A 25,651-nucleotide genomic window follows, 5' to 3' on the forward strand; every position below is an offset into this window, starting at 1 on the left:
GCATGGCCATTTAAAAAAAAAATAAATAAAAAAAATAAATATATATATATATATATACAGTACAGACCAAAAGTTTGGACACACCTTCTCATTTAAAGATTTTTCTGTATTGTCTGTAGTCATGAAAATTGTACATTCACACTGAAGACATCAAAACTATAAATTAGCACATGTGGAATTATATACTTAACAAAAAAGTGTGAAACAACTGAAATTATGTCTTATATTCTAGGTTCTTCAAAGTAGCCACCTTTTGCTTTGATGACTGCTTTGCACACTCTTGGCATTCTCTTGATGAGCTTCAAGAGGTAGTCATCGGAAATGGTCTTCCAACAATCTTGAAGGAGTTCCCAGAGATGCTTAGCTCTTGTTGGCCCTCTTGCCTTCACTCTGCGGTCCAGCTCACCCCAAGCCATCTCGATTGGGTTCAGGTCTGGTGACTGTGGAGGCCAGGTCATCTGGCGTAGCACTCCATCACTCTCGTTCTTTGTCAAACAGTCCTTACACAGCCTGGAGGTGTGTTTGGGGTCATTGTCCTGTTGAAAAATAAATGATGGTCCAACTAAACGCAAATCGGATGGAATAGCATGCCGCTGTAAGATGCTGTGGTAGCCGTGCTGGTTCAGTATGCCTTCAATTTTGAATAAATCCCCAACAGTGTCACCAGCAAAGCCCCCCACACCATCACACCTCCTTCTCCATGCTTCACGGTGGGAACCAGGCATGTAGAGTCCATCCGTTCACCTTTTCTGCGTCGCACTAAGACACGGTGGTTGGAACCAAAGATCTCAAATTTGGACTCATCAGACCAAACCACAGATTTCCACTGGTCTAATGTCCATTCCTTGTGTTCTTTAGCCCAACCAAGTCTCTTCTGCTTGTTGCCTGTCCTTAGCAGTGGTTTCCTAGCAAGTATTTTACCATGAAGGCCTGCTGCACAAAGTCTCCTCTTAACAGATGTTGTAGAGATGTGTCTGCTGCTAGAAACCTGTGTGTCATTGACCTGGTCTCTAATCTGAGCTGCTGTTAACCTGCGATTTCTGAGGTTGGTGACTCGGATAAACTTATCCTCAGAAGCAGAGGTGACTCTTGGTCTTCCTTTCCTGGGGCGGTCCTCATGTGAGCCAGTTTCTTTGTAGCACTTGATGGTTTTTGCAACTGCACTTGGGGACACTTTCAAAGTTTTCCCAATATTTCGGACTGACTGACCTTCATTTCTTAAAGTAATGATGGCCACTCGTTTTTCTTTACTTAGCTGCTTTTTCTTTCCATAATACAAATTCTAACAGTCTATTCAGTAGGACTATCACCTGTGTATCCACCAGACTTCTGCTCAACACAACTGATGGTCCCAACCCCATTTATAAAGCAAGAAATTCCACTTATTAAACCTGACAGGGCACACCTATGAAGTGAAAACCATTTCCGGTGACTACCTCTTGAAGCTCATCAAGAGAATGCCAAGAGTTTGCAAAACAGTCATCAAAGCAAAAGGTGGCTACTTTGAAGAACCTAGAATATAAGACATATTTTCAGTTGTTTCACACTTTTTTGTTAAGTATATAATTCCACATGTGTTAATTCATAGTTTTGATGCCTTCAGTGTGAATTTACAATTTTCATAGTCATAATACATAAATACAGAAAAATCTTTAAATGAGAAGGATTGTCCAACTTTTGGTCTGTCAAAACTTTTGGTCTGTACTGTATATATATATATATATATATATATATATATACACACATATATATATATATATACATATATATATGTAACCCCTTAATGACCGCCAATACGTCTTTTAACTGACCTGAGATATAAGAGAATAGCCTCCCCATACAGATGACAATGCAGCATCTGTTGGTTGTACACTATAGCTGACAACTTGATGTACCAGCCACGATCAGTATCTGCGCCTTCTAAATCTGTTTAACCCCTTAGATGCTGCTGTCAATAGTGACTACATCATTATAAATGGTTAACAGAGTGTGGGGGCTTCTTCTTTATCCCAATTGGTGCCCTCAGATCATGATTTTGTTGTCCTGATGTTTGCGATGGCAATTCATGACCAAATAGCGGCCTTAGAGTCTGCCGGCTATAGTAATCTGTTTAGAAGTTAGCAACATTTAGGTGGTAAAAATACACATTTTCATTTCTGTCATGCCATTTTGCATTAATTCCTGTAAAGCACCTGAAGGGTTAATAAACTACCTGACAGCAGTTTTCAATATGTTTAGGGGTGCTGTTTTTAAAATGGTATCACGTTTGGGGGTTTCCCAATATATGGGACCCCTAAAGTCACTTTAAACATGGATAAGTCCCTAAAAAAATAAATGTGGTAAATTTCTTTGAAAAAATGAAAAATTGCTGCTACATTTTTAAACCTCCTAAAATGCTAACAAAATAAAATAACATTTTACAAATGGTGCTGATGTAAAGCCGACATGTGGGAAATGTTATTTATTAATGGTTTGCTGTTGTATGACTATTTGGATTAAAGGGATAATCATTCAAATTTAGAAAATTGCTAATTTTTTAACATTTTTCTCAAATTTTTTATATTTTTTATAAATAAACACAAAAAATGTTGAACTAAATTTACCATTATCATAAAGTATAATGTGTCACGAAAAAACAATCTCAAAATCACTGGGATTTGTTGAAGTGTTGCAGAGTTATTACCACATAAAGTGACACTGGTCAGATTTCAAAAATTTGGCTCGGTCACTAAGGGGATATAAATAATAATAATAATAATCTTTATTTTTATATAGCGCTAACATATTCCGCAGCGCTTTACAGTTTGCACACATTATCATCACTGTCCCCGATGGGGCTCACAATCTAAATTCCCTATCAGTATGTCTTTGGAATGTGGGAGGAAACCGGAGTGCCCGGAGGAAACCCACGCAAACACGGAGAGAACATACAAACTCTTTGCAGATCCTGAGTGGGATTAGAACCCAGGACTCCAGCGCTGCAAGGCTGCTGTGCTAACCACTGCGCCACCGTGCCGCCCATACATATATATACTGTATATAGACTAGATTGTGGCCCGATTCTAACGCATCGGGTATTCTAGAATATACATGTCCCCGTAGTATATGGACAATGATGATTCCAGAATTCGCGGCAGACTGTGCCCGTCGCTGATTGGTCCAGGCAACCTTTATGACATCATTGTCGCCATGGCAACCATTATGACATCTACGTTGATACTGTGCCCGTCGCTGAATCAGAAACGTGGGATTTCTACATCCTTTATGACATCATCGTTGCTGTGCCCGTCGCTGATTGGTCGAGGCCTGGCAGATGGAAAAACCCTTAGACAATTATATATATAGAAGATTGTGGCCCGATTTTAACGCATCGGATATTCTAGAATATGCATGTCCCCGTAGTAGATTCCAGAATTCGCGGCAGACTGTGCCAGTCGCTGATTGGTCGAGGCAACCTTTATGACATCATCGTCGCCATGGCAACCATTATGACATCTGCGTCGATACTGTGCCCATCGCTGAATCAGAAACGTGGGATTTCTACGTCCTTTATGACATCATCGTCGCTGTGCCCGTCGCTGATTGGTCGAGGCCTGGCGGCTCAGGCCCCCAGCACTTGCTATACTCTCCTGTCTGTCCCGTTCCAGCGCTGCGCGCCGCCATCTTCCAGATCCTCTGGCTGTGACTGTTCAGTCAGAGGGCGGCGCCGGCGCGCATTAAGCGCGTCATCGCGCCCTCTGAACTGGGAACGTCACAGCAGAGGACCCGGGAGACGGAGCCGCACGCAGCGCTGGAACGGGGGACAGGTGAATATACTCACCCTCCTGGCGGTCCCTGCTATCCGGTGGAGATCGCGGTGTGCGTTCAGTGTTTACGCATACTGCGATCTCCTGGGAGCGTCACTCTGTGAGGCCCAGACTGCGCCGGCGCTTGCGCTTGCGCAGTCTATAAAGGCTTCGGACAGAGTGACGCTCCCAGCGTTATATTATAGATATATATATATATACACATATATACACCCACCTACTTAGTTCCCTCTATAATGCTGCTGGGACCTGGATGTAGAAGTCTTCCACTAGATTGCTATCTGCTGGCTGATTGAAACCAGGAGGAGTCAACTGGCACCAGTACAGTTGCAAGGGGAACCAGTTCATGTGTGGAGGTCTCAGATGTAAAACTCCTGTTCCCCAAACTGTGGTGGAATTTGGTACCAAGCAGAGGAGCGGCGCGGACGTAGGCTAGAGATGACGCTGAATCCAGTGTGACAGGCCTCAGCCGAAAGTGGGCATCAGCAGTGTGCTGGGTGCTGTCAGACAAGGCCGGTAAGATGCCCCTTGAAATCAAAAGACCAGACCATGCCAGTTAAGACTCCAAGACACGACCTGCGACGGTCAGGACCAAGAGCCCAGATTGCGCCAGTCAAGGTCAGAACTTTCGCCCTACGCCGATCAAGATCCAGAGCGCAGATAACACCCATCAAGAGCTGGGACCCACCCCATGCTTCCGCAAGCCTAGGAGACACCAGCAGTCAGTCAAGCACCGAAGATCAGCGATAAGACAACAGGACAATAAGAGTGAGTTGGGCTGTCACTTCTAGCTATTATATATGATACAGGGGTCAGCGAGGTTTAGGACAACAAGTGAGGTTTAGGCTGGTTGGTGCACAAGAACTCAACGTTACTTGATAAACTTTTTCAGAAGGACTTGTAGCCTAGTGGGAAAACCCGGTGACCCCGCTAGGGTCATTGTTGCAGGAAGAGCTAACATAGTAGCTCCTAGGATTGGGTGTACCACCCTTGTAGGAAAGACACAAATATAGTTCTTGAGAAACATTTCAGTTATTAAAATTCTATTCTTCAATTCATCATATGTTTATTGTCATATGGTTTACTGCTATTACATTATTTTATATTAACTGTTTCCTAGCCACTGTGAATTCCCGCTATATCGGATAGAAATAACTTGTTTCTTGAGTCCATCTTGTGCCTCTTGTGTGTTGCATTAGGTCTTATTCTTTACAGGGACATCATGTGACTGATGCAATCTGTGGTGGCCGTAGTGAACAACACATCTCCTCCTATGGGCATTGGTTTCACGTAAATTCTGCTCAGTCGCCGGCGAGTCATTGGAACTCCACTGCACAGAAGCAACGTGAAGCCAATGCCCATGGAAGAGCAAACCACTGAAGAGGAACAATGGTAGTGGGAATGCGCAGGCATGAGATTACAGGACAAAAACCCAATGTCAGAGGGACACAGTGACGCTGTGGCAGGCGATACATACGATAATGAGAGTGTGGAGAGTTACCTTCCAGGCAGTGTCCTCCCCATAGCCTGGAAAAACTAATTTACACAATGTAATAAAAGATATTTTTTAAAATTTTTCCACAAGGCATCTGATATGACTTTTTTGAGCAGTCTATAACCTGTTTGCCCATGTTAGGCTTCTTTTACACTTGCCGTGTTTTTGCGTCCTGTTTTTGCGGCCCCAATAGATTTCTGTGGGACCGCAAAAACGGGCCGCAATAATTCAATGGAGCACCATACGTCGTATGGCCATGTTTACGGTCGTGAAATAATATCAAGCCTGCTCAATATTTTTCATGGCTTACGGACACGGTCCCCATTGAAAATCAATCACCGGGAATACCATTTTTGCAGAACACCCTTTTTCTTTTTCAATACTTTTTCCATAGTATTCGAAACCAGAAAAACAGTGATCCGCAAGATTATTGCGGCCCGTTTTTGCAGCAGACCGTGAAAATTGCGTAAATACGGCCCGCAAAAGACACGGCAAATGTAAAAGAAGCCTTAATAGTTTAGATAGGTCAAATGTGGAGACAGACTCCCTTTAAAAAATGCTTGAAAATCTCCCCAAAGAAAACTGCAAAAAATGCTAAAAAAGACACTACACAAATCACTTATGAAAAGGACCAAGAAAAAACGTTTCCAAACCGCTAAAGGAAACACTGAAAAAATGTGCAAAAAGATGCTTCAAGAGAAGAAATGCCGATGTTTCTTGCATTGGCTTCCACATGAAAACCTGGTTGGTTTATTTCACCCTGGAAAGACGTCATGTGCACATGTCCTTAGGGAAGGTTCACATGATCGATTTGTCTACATCCAAGAAAAACAGTCCAATTATCCTAGCTAGACTCTGAACAGAGTTTGATCAGAGTTTGATCACAGGGACATTATTTTTTCTTAGACCCGGAGAGGAAAAAAAAAGGATTTTCCACCTTCTTCCACTGTCAGTCTGTGAAAATCGGACCACACTCGGATTTCATCCAGGTGTGGCCTGATTTTTATCATGGACTCATGCACTTGCATTGCCGATTTTGATCCCACGTTCCGATTAATATCGGACATGTTTCTGATTTTTTTCTGCAGATCATTCAGTCCTTGGAAAAGAATAGTAGATGTACAAAAGCCCCAAGCGAAAATTGGTTGTGTATATGCGCCTTTAGGCTAGTTTCACATTTGCGTTTAAAAACGCAGCGTTTTAAATGCAAACGCAGGTGGTGAAAAAAATGCATGTAAACGCGTGCAAACTCTTCGTTTTTTAGACGCATGCGTTTTTGCATGTAGTAAAAAAACGCGGCGTTTTGACGCATTTACATGCGGTTTTTCCTGCGTTTGCGTTTTTGAAACGCATGATGAGAAGTGTGTGACAGCTGCCAATCATCAAAATCAACTAGAAAACCCACTATAAACAGAAATAGCTAGGGTTAGCGTTAGGGTTAGGGTTAGGACCCCTAGGGTTAGGGTTAGGATCCCTAGGGTTAGGCTTAGGGTTAGGATCCCTAGGGTTAGGGTTAGGGTTAGGATCCCTAGGGTTAGGGTTAGGGTTTGGATCCCTAGGGTTAGGGTTAGGGTTAGGATCCCTAGGGTTAGGGTTAGGATCCCTTTAGGGTTAGGGTTAGGCTTAGGGTTAGGGATAGGGTTCGGGGTGGCTTATCAGTGTGTATTCTTGTGTTTTTCTATTGAAACGCATGCGTTTAAAAACGCATGCAAACGCATGTGCTTAAAAACGCATGCGTTTACATAGACAGCAATATTTTTTTTGCCGCAAAAAAAGCATGCGTTTTTTTGCCGCAAAAAACCTGCTCTAGAAATTACTACATGTTGCATTTCCGCAACAAAACGCAAGCATAGAAATGACGCATGCGTCGTCAAAACGCGGCAAAACACATGCAAAAAAAGCATGCGTTTTTAATGTTAAGTTTGGGAAAAAAATGCATGTATTTTTTTTGCGCTAAAACGCAGTGGCAAAAAGCGCAAATGTGAAACCAGCCTTAGAGAGGCAGTCAGTGGGCACTGTATAATGCAAATTGGACGTTTCCCACCAAACAAGACATACCAGCACTATCTGAAAACCAATGATTTCCCAACACTTTGGACTAACAGGAGATACCAAACAAAAGGATTTCCGAGGGCTACCAGAACTTCAGACTGTGAGTGCATACAAAGTAGAGGTAATGAGGCCGCACTCACCGTCCCGTCTTCTCTTTATTGACACAACATTAAAACAACAGGTTGCAAGAGTGAATGAAATACATGTTGTGGATGACGGCCATTTTGTGCCTATTAGCGCTTCACCGAGTCCTTGCGTGTACAGATTACTGGAGATCACTGGGGTGGCTTTACAAGGATTGCACCCAGTGATCGGCTAATTATTGGTGGAGCCTTTAAACAAAAAATGGATTGTTCAGGACAGACAACATCTTTAATATTCCAATCTCAGCAAATATTCAACAAGGTAACGCAGTCCAATTTCTTTCCAATGGCTGCAGTGAATGTCAGAGCTTCATGCTTCTCGCTTCCGTGTAGTAAACAAATTCCTGAATGTCACCTTTTCCCGCTTCTCTCATCTGCATAGAATAAACAGGACTTTTTGCATATTGCCCTGTTTATGCATGTATTTCCTGTTTCACATCACCGTATTGTGTCAGTGGAATATGAGACAAAATTGATTATTTAGACATTTGCCTTTTGCCGCTTTTCAAAGTCATTCACTTTTTATGATAGGCTTGCATGCATCATGCGCAGAGTCCTTTAAAGCAAGACTGATTGGTTTTATCATCGGCATAAATTGCTGTCTGGGTGACGCTGTCTATACCATCAATCAGCACGTACCATCCGCGGCGCTGGAGATCAGTCTAAATCCCGTAAATTGTGATTAATGGAGGTTTTACCATAAGTTAATAACACGCAATATTTAATGTTCTGTGTTTTATATGCTGCTTTTACAGGTATATATAGTCACTGAATATGGGCTGAATATTCTTCTGTGGTCAGCGACCGAGAGCATGGAGCCAAGGTGGATGTACAACAGTGTCATTCTGGCCAGCCACAGTCCTTTCCGGGTGGCCTTCGAAGCTCAAGTAGGACGGAACAATAAAATTCACATTGCATTGGATGATATATCATTTACATTGGCCTGCCAAGGAGATGGTGAGTGGTTTTATCACATTCTTTAATTGGTTTACTGGTAAACTAGATACATCTTAGCAGCGATGTATGTCGGATGGGAATGACGCATATTCTGCGACTATGGTTTTGTAATGAAGGTTAAAAGTGTAAGAGAGATAGGAAATGTCACGACTCAGGAGCCACAAATTACCATTTTTTAACATCTGCTCACCCCAGTACTGCATTACTCGTCAAAATTTTTGAGACGGACACAAATTTTGGTTTTTACACTTTTGTGCTTCAGTTTTTATAGTTACTAATTGCATGAACTCAGGTTTGTTATGCAGAGTGATCAGATGAATTGCAAAGTCATTCCTTGCCATGAAAATTAACTTAGTTGCAAAAACCACCTAAGTCCTCCGGCAAGGCTCATTAAAGGGTTAATATTGAATTTTAGGATGGCTTCTTCTAATAGATGGCACTAGAGTTCTAGACCTCCTCTTCTCTGAAGAGGCAATTTGCTTATTTAATTTCTCAGAGGAGCATTGCATGGCCTATGAGTCTCCTTACACTAGTATGTCAGTGTATGTCAGGCATGACATTCTCGACAAGAAGAGACGTTACCCCTTAAAAGATCTGCAAACACTGAAACGGCAAACTTTGTGAACTCTAAAATTTGTGTCAGTCTCAAAACTTTTCGTCACAACTATATACCGCTACTACTTATTGATAAGACCTGTCATGATAGCCATCACTTGCTTCTCTACATTTTCCATTGAGGGCACCTCGAATGGTGCATGTATTCTACTGGTGGTAGATATCTTCTCTTTCCACTTATCTTTGGGCAGGGGGACCGGCTATCCTTAAGGAGACCAGTTGTGAATGGAGTCTTAATAGCAATGCTCCATGTGGAAAAATGTGTAAATGATCTTTCTCTTAAAATAAAAATATCTAGTGTATAGCCACGCTGTAATTATCTCTTACCATCATATTATTTCCACATATAGGAAAGATATATATCTTGGTACCGTGTTAGCCAGTAGATAGAAAAATATGTAGAACTGAGAGTCCTCAGTGGTTGATACCTTTTAATGGCTAACTAAAAAGATGGTAACAAATTGCAAGCTTTCGAGACTACTCGGGTCCCTTCATCAGGACCTGATGAACGGACCCGAGTAGTCTCGAAAGGTTGCAATTTGTTACCATCTTTTCAGTTAGCCATTAAAAGGTATCAACCACTGAGGACTCTCAGTTCTAAATATATTTCCACATAGTTACTCTATGTCTAATCCTAGATGGCACTAGTGAGAATGTTTTCTTTCATTCTGGGAGTGGCATAATTTTCATACTTTTGGGAAATTGTTTAATTTTTCGTGTGTCAGTTTTCTAACATGAAAAAAATTGCAAATTGCGGTGCACCTAATTTTTTACCCCCAATTTTTTTTTTAACAAAACATCTGTCGCTCACTCTCTCCCGCACATACCCCCTGCGTAACGCGAGTATGTCCCACTCGTTGGAATAAAGGACTTTTAAGAAAAGGAGTTGGTGAGAGCCAGTCTTCTAACTTTGCTGTATGCTAATTTTCCTGGATCTAAGCTGAACACCACCATTAACCCTGTTATGCTCATGGCATCCACAATGAAGGTACAGGAGGCCAATAACCATATCGTACCCTGGTGCCTCAGAACTTTTTCTCGCCTGTATACGTGGTAAACAGTGAAGTAACATATTTCAAAAAAAGTGTAACATCTTAAGATGTGCACCAAATTTACAAAAATTGTGCGACGCTTTGAAAAATTTGTTATAGATAAATGCAATGCAGTTAAAGGAAAAACTGACTTTGAAAATTCCTCTCATCATATAATGATTGCCCCTTTTGTTCCCATGATGCATTGCCAATAAAACTCTACAGCACTAATCTCCTTAAAGGGGTTGTCCGGTCCAAATCAATAAGCTTGCAGTTACTCTGTGTTACTGCAGACTTATGAATCCCCCCAGTGCACGCACTGTATGCTGCAGAGATTCACCTGCTTTGGTCCAGGACTGGAGCATAAGTTTGAGTTATATACTGTATACTCCTGGCCAGAGCCTGTCCAGTGGGCGTGGCCTTGCTTCCATACACTCGTATGGAGTGAGCTCGTGCACTCTAGTCGGCCACACCCACTGGACGTATGGAGTGAGGCCACAACCACTCGCCAAAAGTATGTATAACTCTTACATATCATCCTATCCCGAGTTAGTGCACTGGGGGGATTCATAAGTCTTCAGTCACACAGAGTGACTGCAGGCTTATTGATTTTGACTGGACAACACCTTTAAGGAGACGGTCCTTCCCAAAAAACAACTTTAAGGGCATTTAATTCAGGCAGGCAAACTATACTCTACACTGATGAGGAGCAAGTACCCAGAAACAGAAGTCTTTAGATACGTGTCCGGCTTCACGAATATCCCTGATTATTTTGCAAGGCTCGTTAATCAGTCAAACTTTGACTTATAGAGTAATCTTACTCTAGGTGAGAGTAGCACAAGGTTTGCCTACTATGGTCCTACGTTTCCAATAGACTCCAAATAAATGCAGGACTCCCAATTATCAAAAATTAAAGTGTGACTGATGTTGCATACGTGAAGCTGATTTCATGACTGCGCACTTGCATTTTGGGGCAAAACTTTATTTGAATCTGAAACATTAAAGTTGATGTTCACTTTTAGGAAACGGTGTAAATAACAAAAAATGACAAACTCAGCAGGTGTTCACCCTCCATGAGTGCAGCGCTGGCTCCCTGCAGATTGTCCTGCCCCGATGCTTTGACTACAGCGGTGACATCATGCAAACAGCGGGTGCCACCAGTCTAGCCAGTCATTGAGCCCAGAGCTCGTGCACTGAGGTTGCTGGGACCAGTGACTGGGTAGAGCGGTGATTCACGCTGCTGATGTGACGTTACCGCTGTAATCAAAGCATCGGTGCAGCGGAGGGAAATAGGTGCTGAACCCGGGGGGGTGATCAGATCACCTGTTGCGTTTGTTATTTTATGCATTTTTCACAGTTTGGGACCCCCTTTCCTGAGCATGAAAATCTCCTTTAAAGCATTGAAATACCTAGAAAACATGTCTCATCCACTTTTCTATTCCAAATGTAAGCAACACTAGTACAATGAGCAGAGAGATTGGAACAGTATATCCCCTGGAGTCACTTAATAAATATAAAGGACGGCAACAGATGCTGAAATAATTCCTACACTTTCGCAAAAGAACAGCGGGTGATTAAGAGCAACAGAGTGTGTCATCAAATGCCATATCATGATGCGTTATCAGTAGTTTTACATAGGACTGCAGCCCAAGATACAAAAAGTTTACATATGATAATAAAGGTATACAGTGTGTAATATAAATATATATATATATATATATATATATGTATGTACTCAAAGATACACAAAAAGATAGGAGGACCTTTAATAGCCAATGTGGCGTGGCCAATATATTTGTATTACATTGATATCTGGTTGCTTGGTTTTTGGCTGATTGATGGATATGGTCTCTCAAATGCTTTCAATGGCTTCAAGTAGAAATCAATTAGAAGGAATTTATACATAAAACATCAGATGTTTGCAGAGGTATTCGCTGCACAATAAAAATGTACTATGATTTCCTATAACTGATTACTCTATGTTTTATAATGTAAAAGTTATATGATTTTTCTCAGTATCGATCTCACTCCAATTTCAGGTCTTTGCGAACAGGAGAAAATAACACATACCGCATGTATTTCCAACAATCTCCAAGATTTACCGGAGTGTTCGTGTATTTTATACCCTTTAGGAATATAAGCATTCATATATAATAACTACCAGCATTATTCAGAGCTGCATAATTAGTAAATGACACTTCCTGTGCGCACCCAGCTTAGTCACACCTCTCTCATCAGTTCTTTTCTTGAAGGGCTTGTGCAAATGACTGTATTATTGGTCCCAGTGCGATCCAGCAAAACATGAGGTTGCACTTGGACCAATGTTATTCTTTGGGGCCCTGCACATGTCTACTTTTTTCCTCAGACAGAGCTGATTCGAGGAAAAAATCCGAGCATGCCAGAGTTGGTTCCAGTATTCGACCATGCAAGTCCATAGAAAAAGTCAGACCACACTTAGATGGCATCTGCATGCAGTGCGATTTCTACGGACTGACAGAAAGGAGAAGATGGGAGAATTTTTTTTCTCCATCTTCTTCCCATCCAATAGGATGGGATCACACTACGATCACACTGATCAAAGTTTGATCACAATGTAATTTGCATAATCGACCCAATTTTCTGAGATGAGCTCTTGTGACCCTAGTCTAATAATTCTGATGATAATTACCGCACCCTGTGAGATTTGGCAGGCCTGAAGGCATGAACCCCTTCCTTATACGGTATGCAAAAATGTAAAAATACAGCATATACGGCACAGGATACACTGTAGTTGACTACTTGGCACAACAGTATTAATACATGTGGTCAAATGCTTGCCATGACTGGACGCAATTGGATCCGCCTTTCATCTGTAAGCAAGGTTACATCTGTTTAGAACTCCTTGAGGTAAAGAAGAGTGTTTTCATTCTCTGCCAGCAAGGTAATCTTAAAATAGGGAAAACTAAACTAAAAGCTAAAAAAAAAGTATTTTAGAAAACGTTTTAGTAAACAATATATATTTTTTATATTTTACAGCACCTTTAATAGTACAAATAAATGCACAAATTATAATTCAGCAGTATATTTATTAGGAGGATCATTTTGAATGTTGAAGCTGCCAGGTTTATAGGCTCGTATAAAACAACGGTATCACACTGCCAGCATACTGCATTAATATGTTTTTGCCTCCAGGTAGCACATGTTAAATTAATGCGTGGCCATCTGGTGCTGAGTTGGGGCATTCTGGCCAGACTCTAAAGCTATCATATAGAAAGGATTTGCTCATGAGTGGGTGATGATGAATGCTTTTTATGCCCGGAATGAACGGCTTAGGATCTTTGTAGCTTTATACTGTGTGCTTTAGTAGTTAGATCAGAAAGTTTACATGCATGATATGTTTCCTCATTGAGGCCAGCATTATGTCAGACGATCCCGGAGATCACATATGCTTATCTATAACATTTCAGCCAGCAGCACACAATCACAAACCTTTGAAGTTATTCCCAGATTGTTCTTTGTAAATGGGAATTCGGCCTGTCAAAACTACCAGTACGCTGACTCTCATCAAGGCGAAGACAAGGAAGGAGGGACGCAATTGTCTCTAAAATACCACTTCATGCTTGTGTGAGGGACAGAAGCATCATTTTCTGCAGGGGGCAGATACTTTTATTAATGTCCTGATTAGTAATAACATTAGGGATTGTAAAACCAGGATCTGTCCTTTGTTATAAATATTAATTTTTACCTGATGTAAATGCCTCTGTTCTCCTGATTCTGACATTTTCTTTTGTTCCTGCGCTTCTCTGTTCCTGAGATATGGCTTCCTCTTTCCTGTGTATAAGAGGACACCTCAAGAGGACACCCAAAAGGAAGAGCTGATGATCACACCCTCTTGGATAAAAATATAAGATTTACATACAGGGAAAAAGGACAATATTTCAGGAAAAGAGTGGTACTGAGATAAAAGAAAAACAATGCCATATTCAGGAGAACAAAGACATTTGCACCAGGCAAATAAAAAACAAAGATACATGGCAAATGGCAGGTGTTCTTAAAGTTGTTTTATATGTAGTCTAATATTTTTCCTGTATGTTGTGGATAGGATGTGCTATATGTTTGGCAATCACTCACTCTCATTTTCCTCAGTGCTGAGCCTATGGCTCTTCTCTAGCACTAGGACTCAAGTTAAATGCCACCTCTGCACCTCCTATAGTTAAGATGGAAAATATGGCATAATACATGGACTATTGATTCAGGAGACTCAATACAATAAAGTATAATGAAAAAATAAAGCACAAAAATTATTTTGATTACATTTGAGCATAACAAACAATATTCAAATTTGCTAGAATCCAGATGGGAAATTAAGTTTGCTTCAAATAAATGCCATGAATCGAATCAGCTGGGAATCAGCCCCCCCCCCCCATAAGTTTCTTGCTACCGCCGGTCTTCCACTCAACTCCTCTATCTTCCATCTTCTCTTTTTCATCTTCTATCCACTGGCTTCTTGTCTTTCTTAGCTTGTGGTGCTGCAATTCTTCACAAAGCCTCCCACCATCCAGTGGGGAGCAATGCACGTCACTAACGTCCATGACATGTGTCGCTCCCCACACGACCACATGCGTCACAACGCACATCAATAATGTTTGTCACTCCTTGACACCAAATAGAATCCATGTAAGTAGATGGAAATGCTGCCCATGCTCCCCCTTGAACATGTTGCAATGTTATGATGTTTGTAAGTGTAATAATCGGTATTGTTAGTGATTAGGCTGAATTCTGCCCAGCAACAGATAGGTAACAGGAACAGTTAGAATTAAGTTTGGAGCTGGAAGGGACAAGAGACAGTTCCTGTCAGGAAGGCATAAAGAAAGGACCTAAGGCCCAGTGTGAGCAGTGCAGCATCATTAAGTGTCCATAAAGTGAGAGGAGACCGAAGGGAAGAGATAAAGTGATCCTGAGCAGAAGTGACTGAGAGACAGAGTAATTTTCTGCAGACGGGTACTAGAAAAGGACGCCTAGCAGTATGGCCCAGAATTTATACTTTAAATCCTGTGTAACAAGCCTAGACATGACTGAGTGCATGAAACACATACAGTGTCCCAGGCAGGAGTTCTGGAGCATCAGCATTAAAGAAGATAAGTACCTGCATACTAGCACCATAGCTCTCCATAAGACTGTGTACTCACTATGTCTTCCCTACCAAGTTCCATTGAGTAAAAAGTTTATTTTTAACCTCTTTCCGACATGTGCCCTAATAATATGCACATGTCAGATTCCCCCCTGTTTGGTGCTGAGCCCGCATCTTTCCGAGAACTTTGCACTATGCCCTATAGTGCCAAAAGCCTGAAATTGCGTTCATTAGCATCAATGTTATATATAGCTTTGTTACCACATGGCAACTGCCATTTTAACAGCCTATCATTATATAGGCATTATATATTCTATAGGAAGGGTTTTCAAAGTCAAACCAAAACACACAACTTATTGCACTATGCCCAGGAGAAAAACCATGTCAAATGAAGCTTATCTGTTATTTCATAAAGATGCTGCAATAGCCTCTACACGTTTCCCTCCCATGGTAAGAGTTCATCAAGAGGCAAATGGAACAATCAGTGTCAGAAGATTCAAGACATCAGAAACCAAAGGCAGCCTGGTTGTTTGTCTGACTTTGAAAACCCTTCCTATAGGATATATAAGCATAGGCTAAAATGGCTGTTGCCATGTGGTAGCAAAGCCATATATAACATAGATGCTAATTACCACAATTTCAGGCTTTTGGCACTTTAGGGCTTAGTGCAATTTCATAGCCAAGTTAAATGACCACAAGGCCGCCTTATTGGATCATATATGCACTTTTGCACTTTTTATCACAATTATTTTCCCATACACCATGTCTTGTATGGCTCTCTCACCCTTTTTCTTTTCCCTACTCCCCTTGCTTCCTTGATTTAACAGACAGTTGAAGGGAGAGTATACAGAGGAAGTGAGGGTGAGCCACCATTGAGATGGTTCCATATTGCGTACAGGTTGGGGTGCAAACCTCCGCAGCAAGGTAGGGACAACTGATTAGGGACACCTGATGGCTAGCTATGCTAGTTTAAAGCCCCATTGGTAATGCCAGAAATGATTTCATTTGCTTACTGTTTGTTTATTACATTTCTTTTTGGCAGGATTCTGCCTTCTGGTCGCTCATATGGTATTTAGGTGATATTCTCTATCTACACTTAAGTCCATATATATTTGGACAGAGACCACATTTTTCTAATTTTGGTTATAGACATTACCACAATGAATTTTAAACAAAACAATTCAGATGCAGTTGAAGTTCAGACTTTCAGCTTTCATTTGAGGGTATCCACATTGAAATTGGATGAAGTGTTTAGGAGTTTCAGCTCCTTAACATGTACCACCCTGTTTTTAAAGGGACCAAAAGTAATTGGACAGATTAAATAATTTTAAATAAAATGTTCATTTCTAGTACTTGGTTGAAAACCCTTTGTTGGCAATGACTGCCTGAAGTCTTGAACTCATGGACATCACCAGACGCTGTGTTTCCTCCTTTTTGATGCTCTGCCAGGCCTTCACTACGGTGGTTTTCAGTTGTTGTTTGTTTGTGGGTCTTTCTGTCTGAAGTTTAGTCTTTAACAAGTGAAATGCTGCTCAATTGGGTTGAGATCAGGTGACTGACTTGGTCATTCAAGAATATTCCTCTTCTTTGCTTTAATAAACTCCTGGGTTGTTTTGGCTTTATGTTTTGGGTCATTGTCCATCTGTAGTATGAAACGACGACCAATCAGTTTGGCTGCATTTGGCTGGATCTGAGCACACAGTATGGCGGCTCTGAATACCTCAGAATTCATTCGGCCGTTTCTGTCCTGTGTCACATCATCAATAAACACTAGTGACCCAGTGCCACTGGCAGCCATGCATGCCCAAGCCATCACACTGCCTCCACCGTGTTTTACAGATGATGTGGTATGCTTTGGATCATGAGCTGTACCACGCCTTCACCATACTTTTCTCTTTCCATCATTCTGGTAGAGGTTGACCTTGGCTTCATCTGTCCAAAGAATGTTCCTCCAGAACTGTGCTGGCTTTTTTAGCAAAGTCCAGTCTAGCCTTTTTATTCTTGATGCTTATGAGTGGCTGCACCGTGCAGTGAACCCTCTGTAGTTACTTTCCTGCAGTCTTCTCTTTACGGTAGATTTGGATATTGATACGCCGACCTCCTGGAGAGTGTTGGTCACTTGGTTGGCTGTTGTGAAGGGGTTTCTCTTCACCATGGAGATTATTCTGCGATCATCCACCACTGTTGTCTTCCGTGGGCGCCCAGGTCTTTTTGCATTGATGAGTTCACCAGTGCTTTCTTTCTCAGGATGGACCAAACTGTAGATTTTGCCACTCCTAATATTGTAGCAATTTCTCGGATGGGTTTTTTCTGTTTTCGCAGCTTAAGGATGGCTTGTTTCACCTGCATAGAGAGCTCCTTTAACCGCATGTTTACTTCACAGCAAAACCTTCCAAATGCTGCACCACACCGCAAATCAACTCCAGTCCTTTTATCTGCTTAATTGAGAATGACATAACGAAGGGATTGTCCACACCTGTCCATGAAATAGCCTTGGAGTCAATTGTCCAATTACTTTTGGTCCTTTAAAAACAGGGTGGCACATGTTAAGGAGCTGAAACTCCTAAACCTTTCATCCAATTTTAATGTGGATACCCTCAAATGAAAGCTGAAAGTCTGAACTTCAACTGCATCTGAATTGTTTTGTTTAAAATTCATTGTGGTAATGTCTATAACCAAAATTAGAAAAATGTTGTCTCTGTCCAAATATATATGAACTTAACTGTATATATATAATTGTCTAAGGTCCACTTCCATCTGTTTGTCTGTTTATCTGTCTGTAACGGAAATCCCGCGTTGCTGATTTTTCGCGGCTGGGCGCGACCAATCAGCGACAGGCACAGTCCGGCCACAAATTGATCCCTCCCTACTCCCCTCCAGTCAGTGCCCTCTCCATACTCCCCTCCAGTCAGCGTCCACATAGCGTTTTAGCAGTCCATTAAACGGACTGTGTTACACTGCGGCATAACACAGTTCTTCCTACCGTACCCCCACCCCTCATTTGTTTGTGTCCCTATCACCCTGTTTCTATTCATGTACTGGTTTCCAATGTCAGTTTAGCTCTGGTGAAAAACCAGACGTTGTCTCTGGCTATCTTGGATAGCTCTTTTGGTACATCCTTAAACAGAAAGGGAATTACAGGTTGAATCTCGGGGTAGCCATCATTGAGCAGGGGTCCCAATTTGCGTTCAAGGTAGGGTGCCAAACTCCATGGTAAGGTAGGGACGTATTATTAATTTTCAGGGTTAACTAGTTTTTATCGTGGTTCCCATAGCATACCATTGTATTGATTTTTTACCTTTTTTTCTAGCCTGGAAAGACGTACTATAGTTGGTTTGTTTGCTGTGTCTGTTTTTATTGGTTAAATTTAAAAGGTATATTTCAAAGGTATTAGTTTTTGGTGAGCATGACATGTGCCCAATCGCGATCCACCCGAGGCTGTTAACCAGTTAAATGCCGCTGTCAATCTCTGATAACGGCATTTAACTCATGCTTACAGAAAGCGCGTCACTGGCTCCATCCATCAGTGACCCCATCACATGATCGCGGGTCACTGATGGAGCGGCATGACAATCAGAAGTCTGCAGCAGACCTGTGTTGTTGTCATTGCCTGATTGCTATGAGCACCAACCCAATGAGCATTTCTGCTACACACAGGCGATCTGAGGATCAAAAGAGGCGATCAAAGTACTGCAGCTTCTAGTCTCCCATGGAGACTATTGAAGCATGCAAAAAGTAAAACAAGTTTTTAAAAACATTGAAAAAAATATAAATAATAAAAATTGAAATCATCCTCTTTCACCCCATTCAAAATAAAACAATAAAAAAAATCAAATGTACACATACTTCGTATCGCCACATTCAGAATCGCACGAATATAAAAAGAAATAGTCCGATCGCTAAACGGTGTAACAAGAAAAAATTCAAAACACCAGTTTTTTTGGTCGCCGCTACATTGCAATATAATGCAGAACAGGCGATCAAAACATTGTATGCACACCAAAATTGTATCAATTAAAATGTCAGCTCGGTGCCCAGAAAATAACCCCTTAGCCATCCCCAGATCATGAAAAATGGAGACGCTACCGGTCTCTGAAAATGGTGCCATTTTTTAATAACAAATTTGGGATTTTTTTTCAGCACTTAAATAAGAAACAACCTAGACATGTTTGGTATCTACGAACTCGTAATGACCTGGAGAATCATAATAGCAGGTCATTTTTAGCATTAATAAAAAAATAACCAAAAAACAAAATACAATTGTGGAATGGCACTTTTTTGCAATTTCATTGCACTTGGAATTTTTTTTCCGTTTTCCAGTACATGATATGTTAAAATCAAAACTTGTCCTGCAAAAAACAAGACCTCACATGGCCATATTGACATAAAAAAATGATAGCTCTGAAGAAGAGAAGCAAAAAACGAAAATGCAAAAATGGAAAATGGCCCAGGGGTTGAGGGGTTAAATGCCTCCCTCATTGAACTGTAAAACATTTGGTCCTGGCAAACCAGCAAGACCGGTTACATGTGGCCTGCATGGGTGTAAGGCCCTCACAGCAGAAGTCCATACACCCAGCCAAGACCCCCACTATCATATAACATGCTGGGGCATAAAATAAGAGTACCTCACGCACGGCAACTGCCCCGTGCCACATTACATCCATTACAAATCATTTGCAGATCCCTAATTTCGATATAAAAATGTTGCACAGCTCATTTGCATTTTTTATTCATAGAGGGCAGTGTTAGCAATATTGGCAACAATAGCCCAACAGAAATGTGCTCAGAGCAGTTGTCTTTTCTCAACTACCTTTGTAGTAATAGAACTTCTTCTGTTTCCTCCCTTCACTAACCTACCTATGCCTGACATTGCCATTTCCGTGTGTGGTTCTACCATTACTCCCAAGCAACATACCCTCTTTCTTGGGGTCAAACTTGATTCAGATCTTCATTCCCCCCCCCCACATCCGATCACTGGCTCACTCTTGTTATCTACACCTCCAAAACATTTCTAGAATTCGGCCTTTTCTTACTTTTGACTCTGCAAAAACTGTGACTGTTGCTCTTATTCATTCTTGTCTGGACTATTGTAACTCTCTACTAATTGTTCTCCCTCTTACCAAAGTCTCCACTCTCCAATCTGTCTTGAATTCTGCAGCCAGGATCATATTCCTCACCATCAGTTACACCGCTGCCTCTACCCTGTGCCAGTCATTACACTGGTTACCCATCCACTCCAGAGTTCAACATAAACTTATCACTCTCACCCACAAAGCACTCCATGGTTCACACTACCCTAAATCTCTTTCCTTGCCTCAGTCTACCACCCTACCCATGCCCTCCATTAAATGCTAATGAGCTAAAATTGACATCCTCATCAGAATCTGAAAATCCCACTCCTGTCTCCAAGACTTCTCATGTGCTGTGCCAATTCTTTGGAATGCACTACCCAGGATAATTCTATTAATCCCCAATACCTACAATTTTAAGCGTGCCCTAAAAACACATTTCTTCAGACTGGCCTACCACCTCAACACATTTATCTAACCATCCCTGTGTTGCTCATTCAAAATTTTCTTAGTAACCAGGTTCCTTGTATCATGTTCTCACACGCTTTATGCATCTGTGTCTGTACTTTTACATATTCAGGCTGATAACCGGTTCATGCAGCATTACATAAACACCCGATTGCTAATGTGGCACCCCTAGGGGTATTTGCCACAAAAATAGTTACTGACACTAAACACAAATACTAAAATAGCAAAACTGCACTACCACCTCCAGAGACTCTCCTTAATCCATTCTGGTCTGAGAGAAGAAATGGCAGTTGGGCTAAGGAGCTGAAAGTGAGAGGTCATACAGCTGAATTTCTAACAGCCCTATGACGGTTTCCAGGCCCAAATCACCGGCCTGAGGAGAAGAGGGACAGAGAAAAGGGACATTGTGAGAACCGGGTAGCATTAATCACTACCCAGAACAGGCGCAAAGACGGATACCGGATCCGTGGCTGTATTCATTATATATAATACAGCAACCGGAAAAACGTGAGGTGATATCAGCTTCACTAGGGCCGGACGCAGCAACAGACACAGAGTTCAGTGGTACTCCCGGAGGGGGTAAGCCGATAAAAGGACTCGGGTTGCCCGTCGAACCAGGACCCGGAGGGGACAGATTGGGCCGGCAGCCAGTTCACATACAGCAGCAGGGCCACACAGAAATTGCGCACAATAAGAGGCGAAGACCCCGGCAGGGTCAAAGTAACTCAGAGTTCCCATACAGACTCCGGTGACAGGACTGGTTGTAAATCCTTTTATGTTAAAGTAAACTGGTTAAACGTTTAAGTGCCTCAGTCTTTCATTTGGACAATAGCCATCTATCCAGGATCGGGATCGTCACCGCTGGGAGAACCTGCTGCTGATCAAGTAAGTGCCTGTCCCCTCACGATACCCCTTACACTGTGCATTGCCTGAGGCCACAGCACCGGGTCAAGCCACCCGTGACATCCCCCTCAAGAGACAGACCCCATTGGCCGGTGCTGGGTATCCTGGTCTCCTGGGCGTCACACTTACATTATGGCTGGTCCGAGCAACGAAAGCAATTGTTACCATCTACCTCTCGTGTCTCCCCTTTTCCTCATAGATTGTAAGCTTGCGAGCAGGGCGCTCATTGCTTTTGGTGTCTGTTGATTTACTGTATGTGATTATTATTATTCTGTAATGTATTTATTGTCTGTACAAGTCCCCTCTAAAATGTAAAGTTCTATGGAATATGTTGGCGTTATAGAAATAAAATTATTATTATTATAGGGCATACAAAAAACATTACACCACAGGGGGTGACATCGATTCAAGACCAGGAATAAGGACTTCTCAGGGTATAAAATGAAGTGAAATCTCTGCTTCGTCCTCAGGCATCAATTCTCAATCTCATTCCATTTTTATGTTTACATGGCGGCTCTGAATCCTTGTGAAGTTATTAACAGTGGTAAAAAATGTTTTTAGCATGAAGAACATCTATAAAATTCAGCAGAAGCCACACAGAAACTCAACCAACACTTCCCATAGATGGCCGTCTCCAGTGAAAATAACTTATTTCTTTTGGGAATTGTGAACATTCCGACCACTGCGGAGATAAAACAATCCACGCCGCAATTCAGGGGGGAAGATTTCATTCTCACAGGCATCTTAATAATTCATGTGCATCTTATGTTACAATTCCTTTGTCAACTAAGGTTATTGTGGTTTTCTTTTTCCTTGGCTGTTAAATGGTTTCTCCAAGACTTACCCCTTAGAAACCTGGCCGTTTTTGGCATTCAGAACCACACACAATTTTTTAGATATTTAATTTCTCCGTTCATAAAGTAATAATTTTTTCATCCTCACAGCAATATGGGGGTCTTAATTTTTTCAGGATCTTTTGTAGTTTCTATATGTGCCATTATGTTATCTTTCTAATTACGGTACTTTGATGTTGGAGAGACAGCGCACACACAACATTTTTGTTCTTTATTTTTCAACAGTTATATGAATACCAAAGGTGTGTTTTGCGATTAAAAAATATACATTTTTGTAAAATACTTTAAAGGTTGTGTGACGCAGAAAAATTGTTGTTTTTTTTAAGCATTAATACTTTAAAAGTAAAAAATGGAAGAATATTCATATACTATCAGCCCTGTGGATCCAGAGCACGCCGATAGAGAAGTCTGCACTGGCTAAGGAAGTCATATTATCTATGAAACTGGTGATTGTCTGCAGTGGTCAGGCGACTAGAAGAGTATATGATTAGATGTTTCTATGATGACCACTGCAGACAATCACATGAATGGCTTTTGGTAAGTGAATATGTCTTAATTTTTTATTTTAAAAAGGTTAATGGTTGATTTTTTTTTCAGTTTTGGACAACCCCTTTAATTCTATTTTTGTATTTTTACTACCATAAATGGATGATTATAATGTGCTAATTGCAATATAATTGCAAGCTTGTTCGTAAAAAATGTAGGAAAGTGCACATTAAAAAAAAATGCATACAATGCCCCAACATGCTTGGCAAATGTCGAATCTGGGGATATTTTATCCAGGTCCAGACTCTTGCATGGTGACTCTGGCTCTTTGTAGTACTGGCATTGGACTGGCGATCAAGGCTACCAAGTCTCAACCTCTTATACAGTGCACCATTCCGTTTGGAAGGGCAGTTGCACAGGTATCCACTGGTGCAGGAGTATGGCTGTGCAGCAAAGCTGTCCTCCTACTAGTTATTAAGGAATAACAATGGCAGTGCCAAGGAAATCACATTGATGTACGAGTATATACAAGTGCCTCAACTACCTGTGGCACTTTAGAGTATATGGACACATTTTTGGAGCAAATTTTGTTACTCAAAAGGAACTTGCTATCCAGAAATCATCTATTAGCCTAAACTCTATGCAACTGCAGGCAATTACATGATCACTACAATGCTGATTGTAGATAAAATATGTATTTTGTGGTTTTGCTATTGTTATAAATTTAAAAATGTGCCCCTGTGCATGTAAAATCATTTGCCCGAGTCATCAGGGTAGTACGGTACCCTGGCCAAGTCCTCTTTTAAAAATAAGCCCATTGTCTTTGATTTATTGCTTTAGTTTTTGATGACGCCAGTGCAGAGCTCTTTGAAATCCAGCACATGTGTTAAAAGATGCGCTGATGTAACAGCACAGACAATGAGAAGACCGTGGTACTTAAACCAACAACTATTTATTCAATTGACGCAATCAAAGGGGTGCCTTTGGCAAAATATCAGTGGATAGCACAAATGCTGACAATGAAACCAGTTATGTTACAAGAAGAATGCGGTAATTCAGATTAACAAGATATTGACAAAATGCTATTTACACATTATCATTCTATTATTACCATTAAATGACTGTAATCGCCAGTGATGTCTTAGGGCCCGTCACCACTGTCACTCTCTTGGCAACACAAATCCTCACACAGGCCCCAATGAGGGTTGACGATGCTACCCGCTAGGCCGCAAGTCCCAGCTTGGTGAGTTACATGACCCACTCGTCACACTGGCCACCATCATTCCCTAAAGCACAGTCCCGATCCCCACTTTGTACCGTACATCTACACTACACTGGAAGCAAACACTCACACGAACATTCCTCCACTGCGACCGAGTCGTCTTTCTCTCGGCTCTGACTCTGCTTATTCGGCTCAGCTCTCCCAGCTCTGGTCTCGCTCAAATCTTTTACTTGGGTCTGGTCTTTCCTGGGTCTTCACTCAGGTCGTCCCTTTCAGGTCGTCACTTAGGTCTGGTCTCTCTTAGTCTTCACTTGGATCTGGTCTTTTATGATGGCAGCTACAGGCCAGCTTGCTGTAGTGCACGTCCATCCTGCAACAGATCCAGGCATCAGTGCCTCCTCTTCACTGCCCTCCTGGGCCTTTTATAATTACTAACTGCGCCACAGCTATCACCTGACCTAGTGTCTTCTCTAAACCATTCCCCGAAGGAACATGCACTTCACTCTTGGGTTCCTACTAATTCAATTCTTTCTTCTTTCACTTTCTCTATTGTCTTTGACCAGCAGATGACGGTGTTCACTTGCAACCACTGTGTTAGGCATTAACTGTGTGCATCTTCTAAACTTATAATTCTCCTTACACATACACTTTCATGATCTTGGCTCAGAACGCCTTATGCATGCGCAGTGAACCAAAGTGTATACATCTCAGCCTCAACAAATTCACTGCTCATGCACTCTATTTGCAGCCACATGTTTCACAGTGTTTGCTCCTCAGCAGTGCATAGCAAGTGGTCTGATTTGGCAAGATGAGAGGCTTCTAACATGGCGATAAAGAAAAATGTTTCTCCTTGTGGAGAGAAACAAGTTAGGGAAAGGAGACTTAGAGGCCATGCAATGCTTTTCTGGGAATTTAAATAGTCAAATAACCTCTTTAGAGAGGAAAAGGACTAGAACTCTAGTGTTACCTACTGAGGATAGCAATCCTAAAAGTCAATAGCGACTCTTTAAAGGGGTGGTCTAGAACTAAAATTTATTTTAATCCTAAATTCTTGTTGCTATATAACATGCACAGTGACAGTGCACTCCTTCACCGAATCTGACCAAAAGTAAGGAGCCAGCAAGCGAGTGCACTGTTAGTACACATTGTAACATGAATACTCGGCATGTACGATAAGCAGAGACCAGCGCTGCCCCCACAAATGTCATTTTAAATTAAAGTATATTAGAAAAGAGAGGAGTTTATAATATTACCTCCGGACCACCCATTAATAAGTCGTGCCGCAATAAACTCCAATAGGTGGCAATAGAGTTCTAGTTCTTTTCCTCTCAAAAGTGGTTATTTGCATCCTTATAGTATGGTATTAGTCTAATATGTAGTCATTTATGTAACCAGTTTGATGATTTTTTTTCAACATTTTTTGATCTTCTTTCCCTGAAA

The 25,651-nt window shown here is 41.5% G+C and overlaps 1 protein-coding gene across 2 annotated transcripts in view; it reads left to right on the top strand.

Annotated features, from left to right (window-relative positions):
- MALRD1 (MAM and LDL receptor class A domain containing 1) overlaps positions 1-25,651 on the top strand; it is a 419,241-nt gene that overhangs the window by 293,313 nt on the left and 100,277 nt on the right. For both annotated transcript variants that reach the window (XM_069729529.1, XM_069729530.1), the window contains one exon: positions 8,252-8,453. In XM_069729529.1, coding sequence (XP_069585630.1) covers positions 8,252-8,453 — 202 coding nt within the window. The remainder of the gene's footprint in view (positions 1-8,251; positions 8,454-25,651) is intronic.

The sequence above is a fragment of the Ranitomeya imitator genome, chromosome 6 (assembly GCF_032444005.1).
Source record: "Ranitomeya imitator isolate aRanImi1 chromosome 6, aRanImi1.pri, whole genome shotgun sequence".
NCBI lineage: Eukaryota > Metazoa > Chordata > Amphibia > Anura > Dendrobatidae > Ranitomeya > Ranitomeya imitator.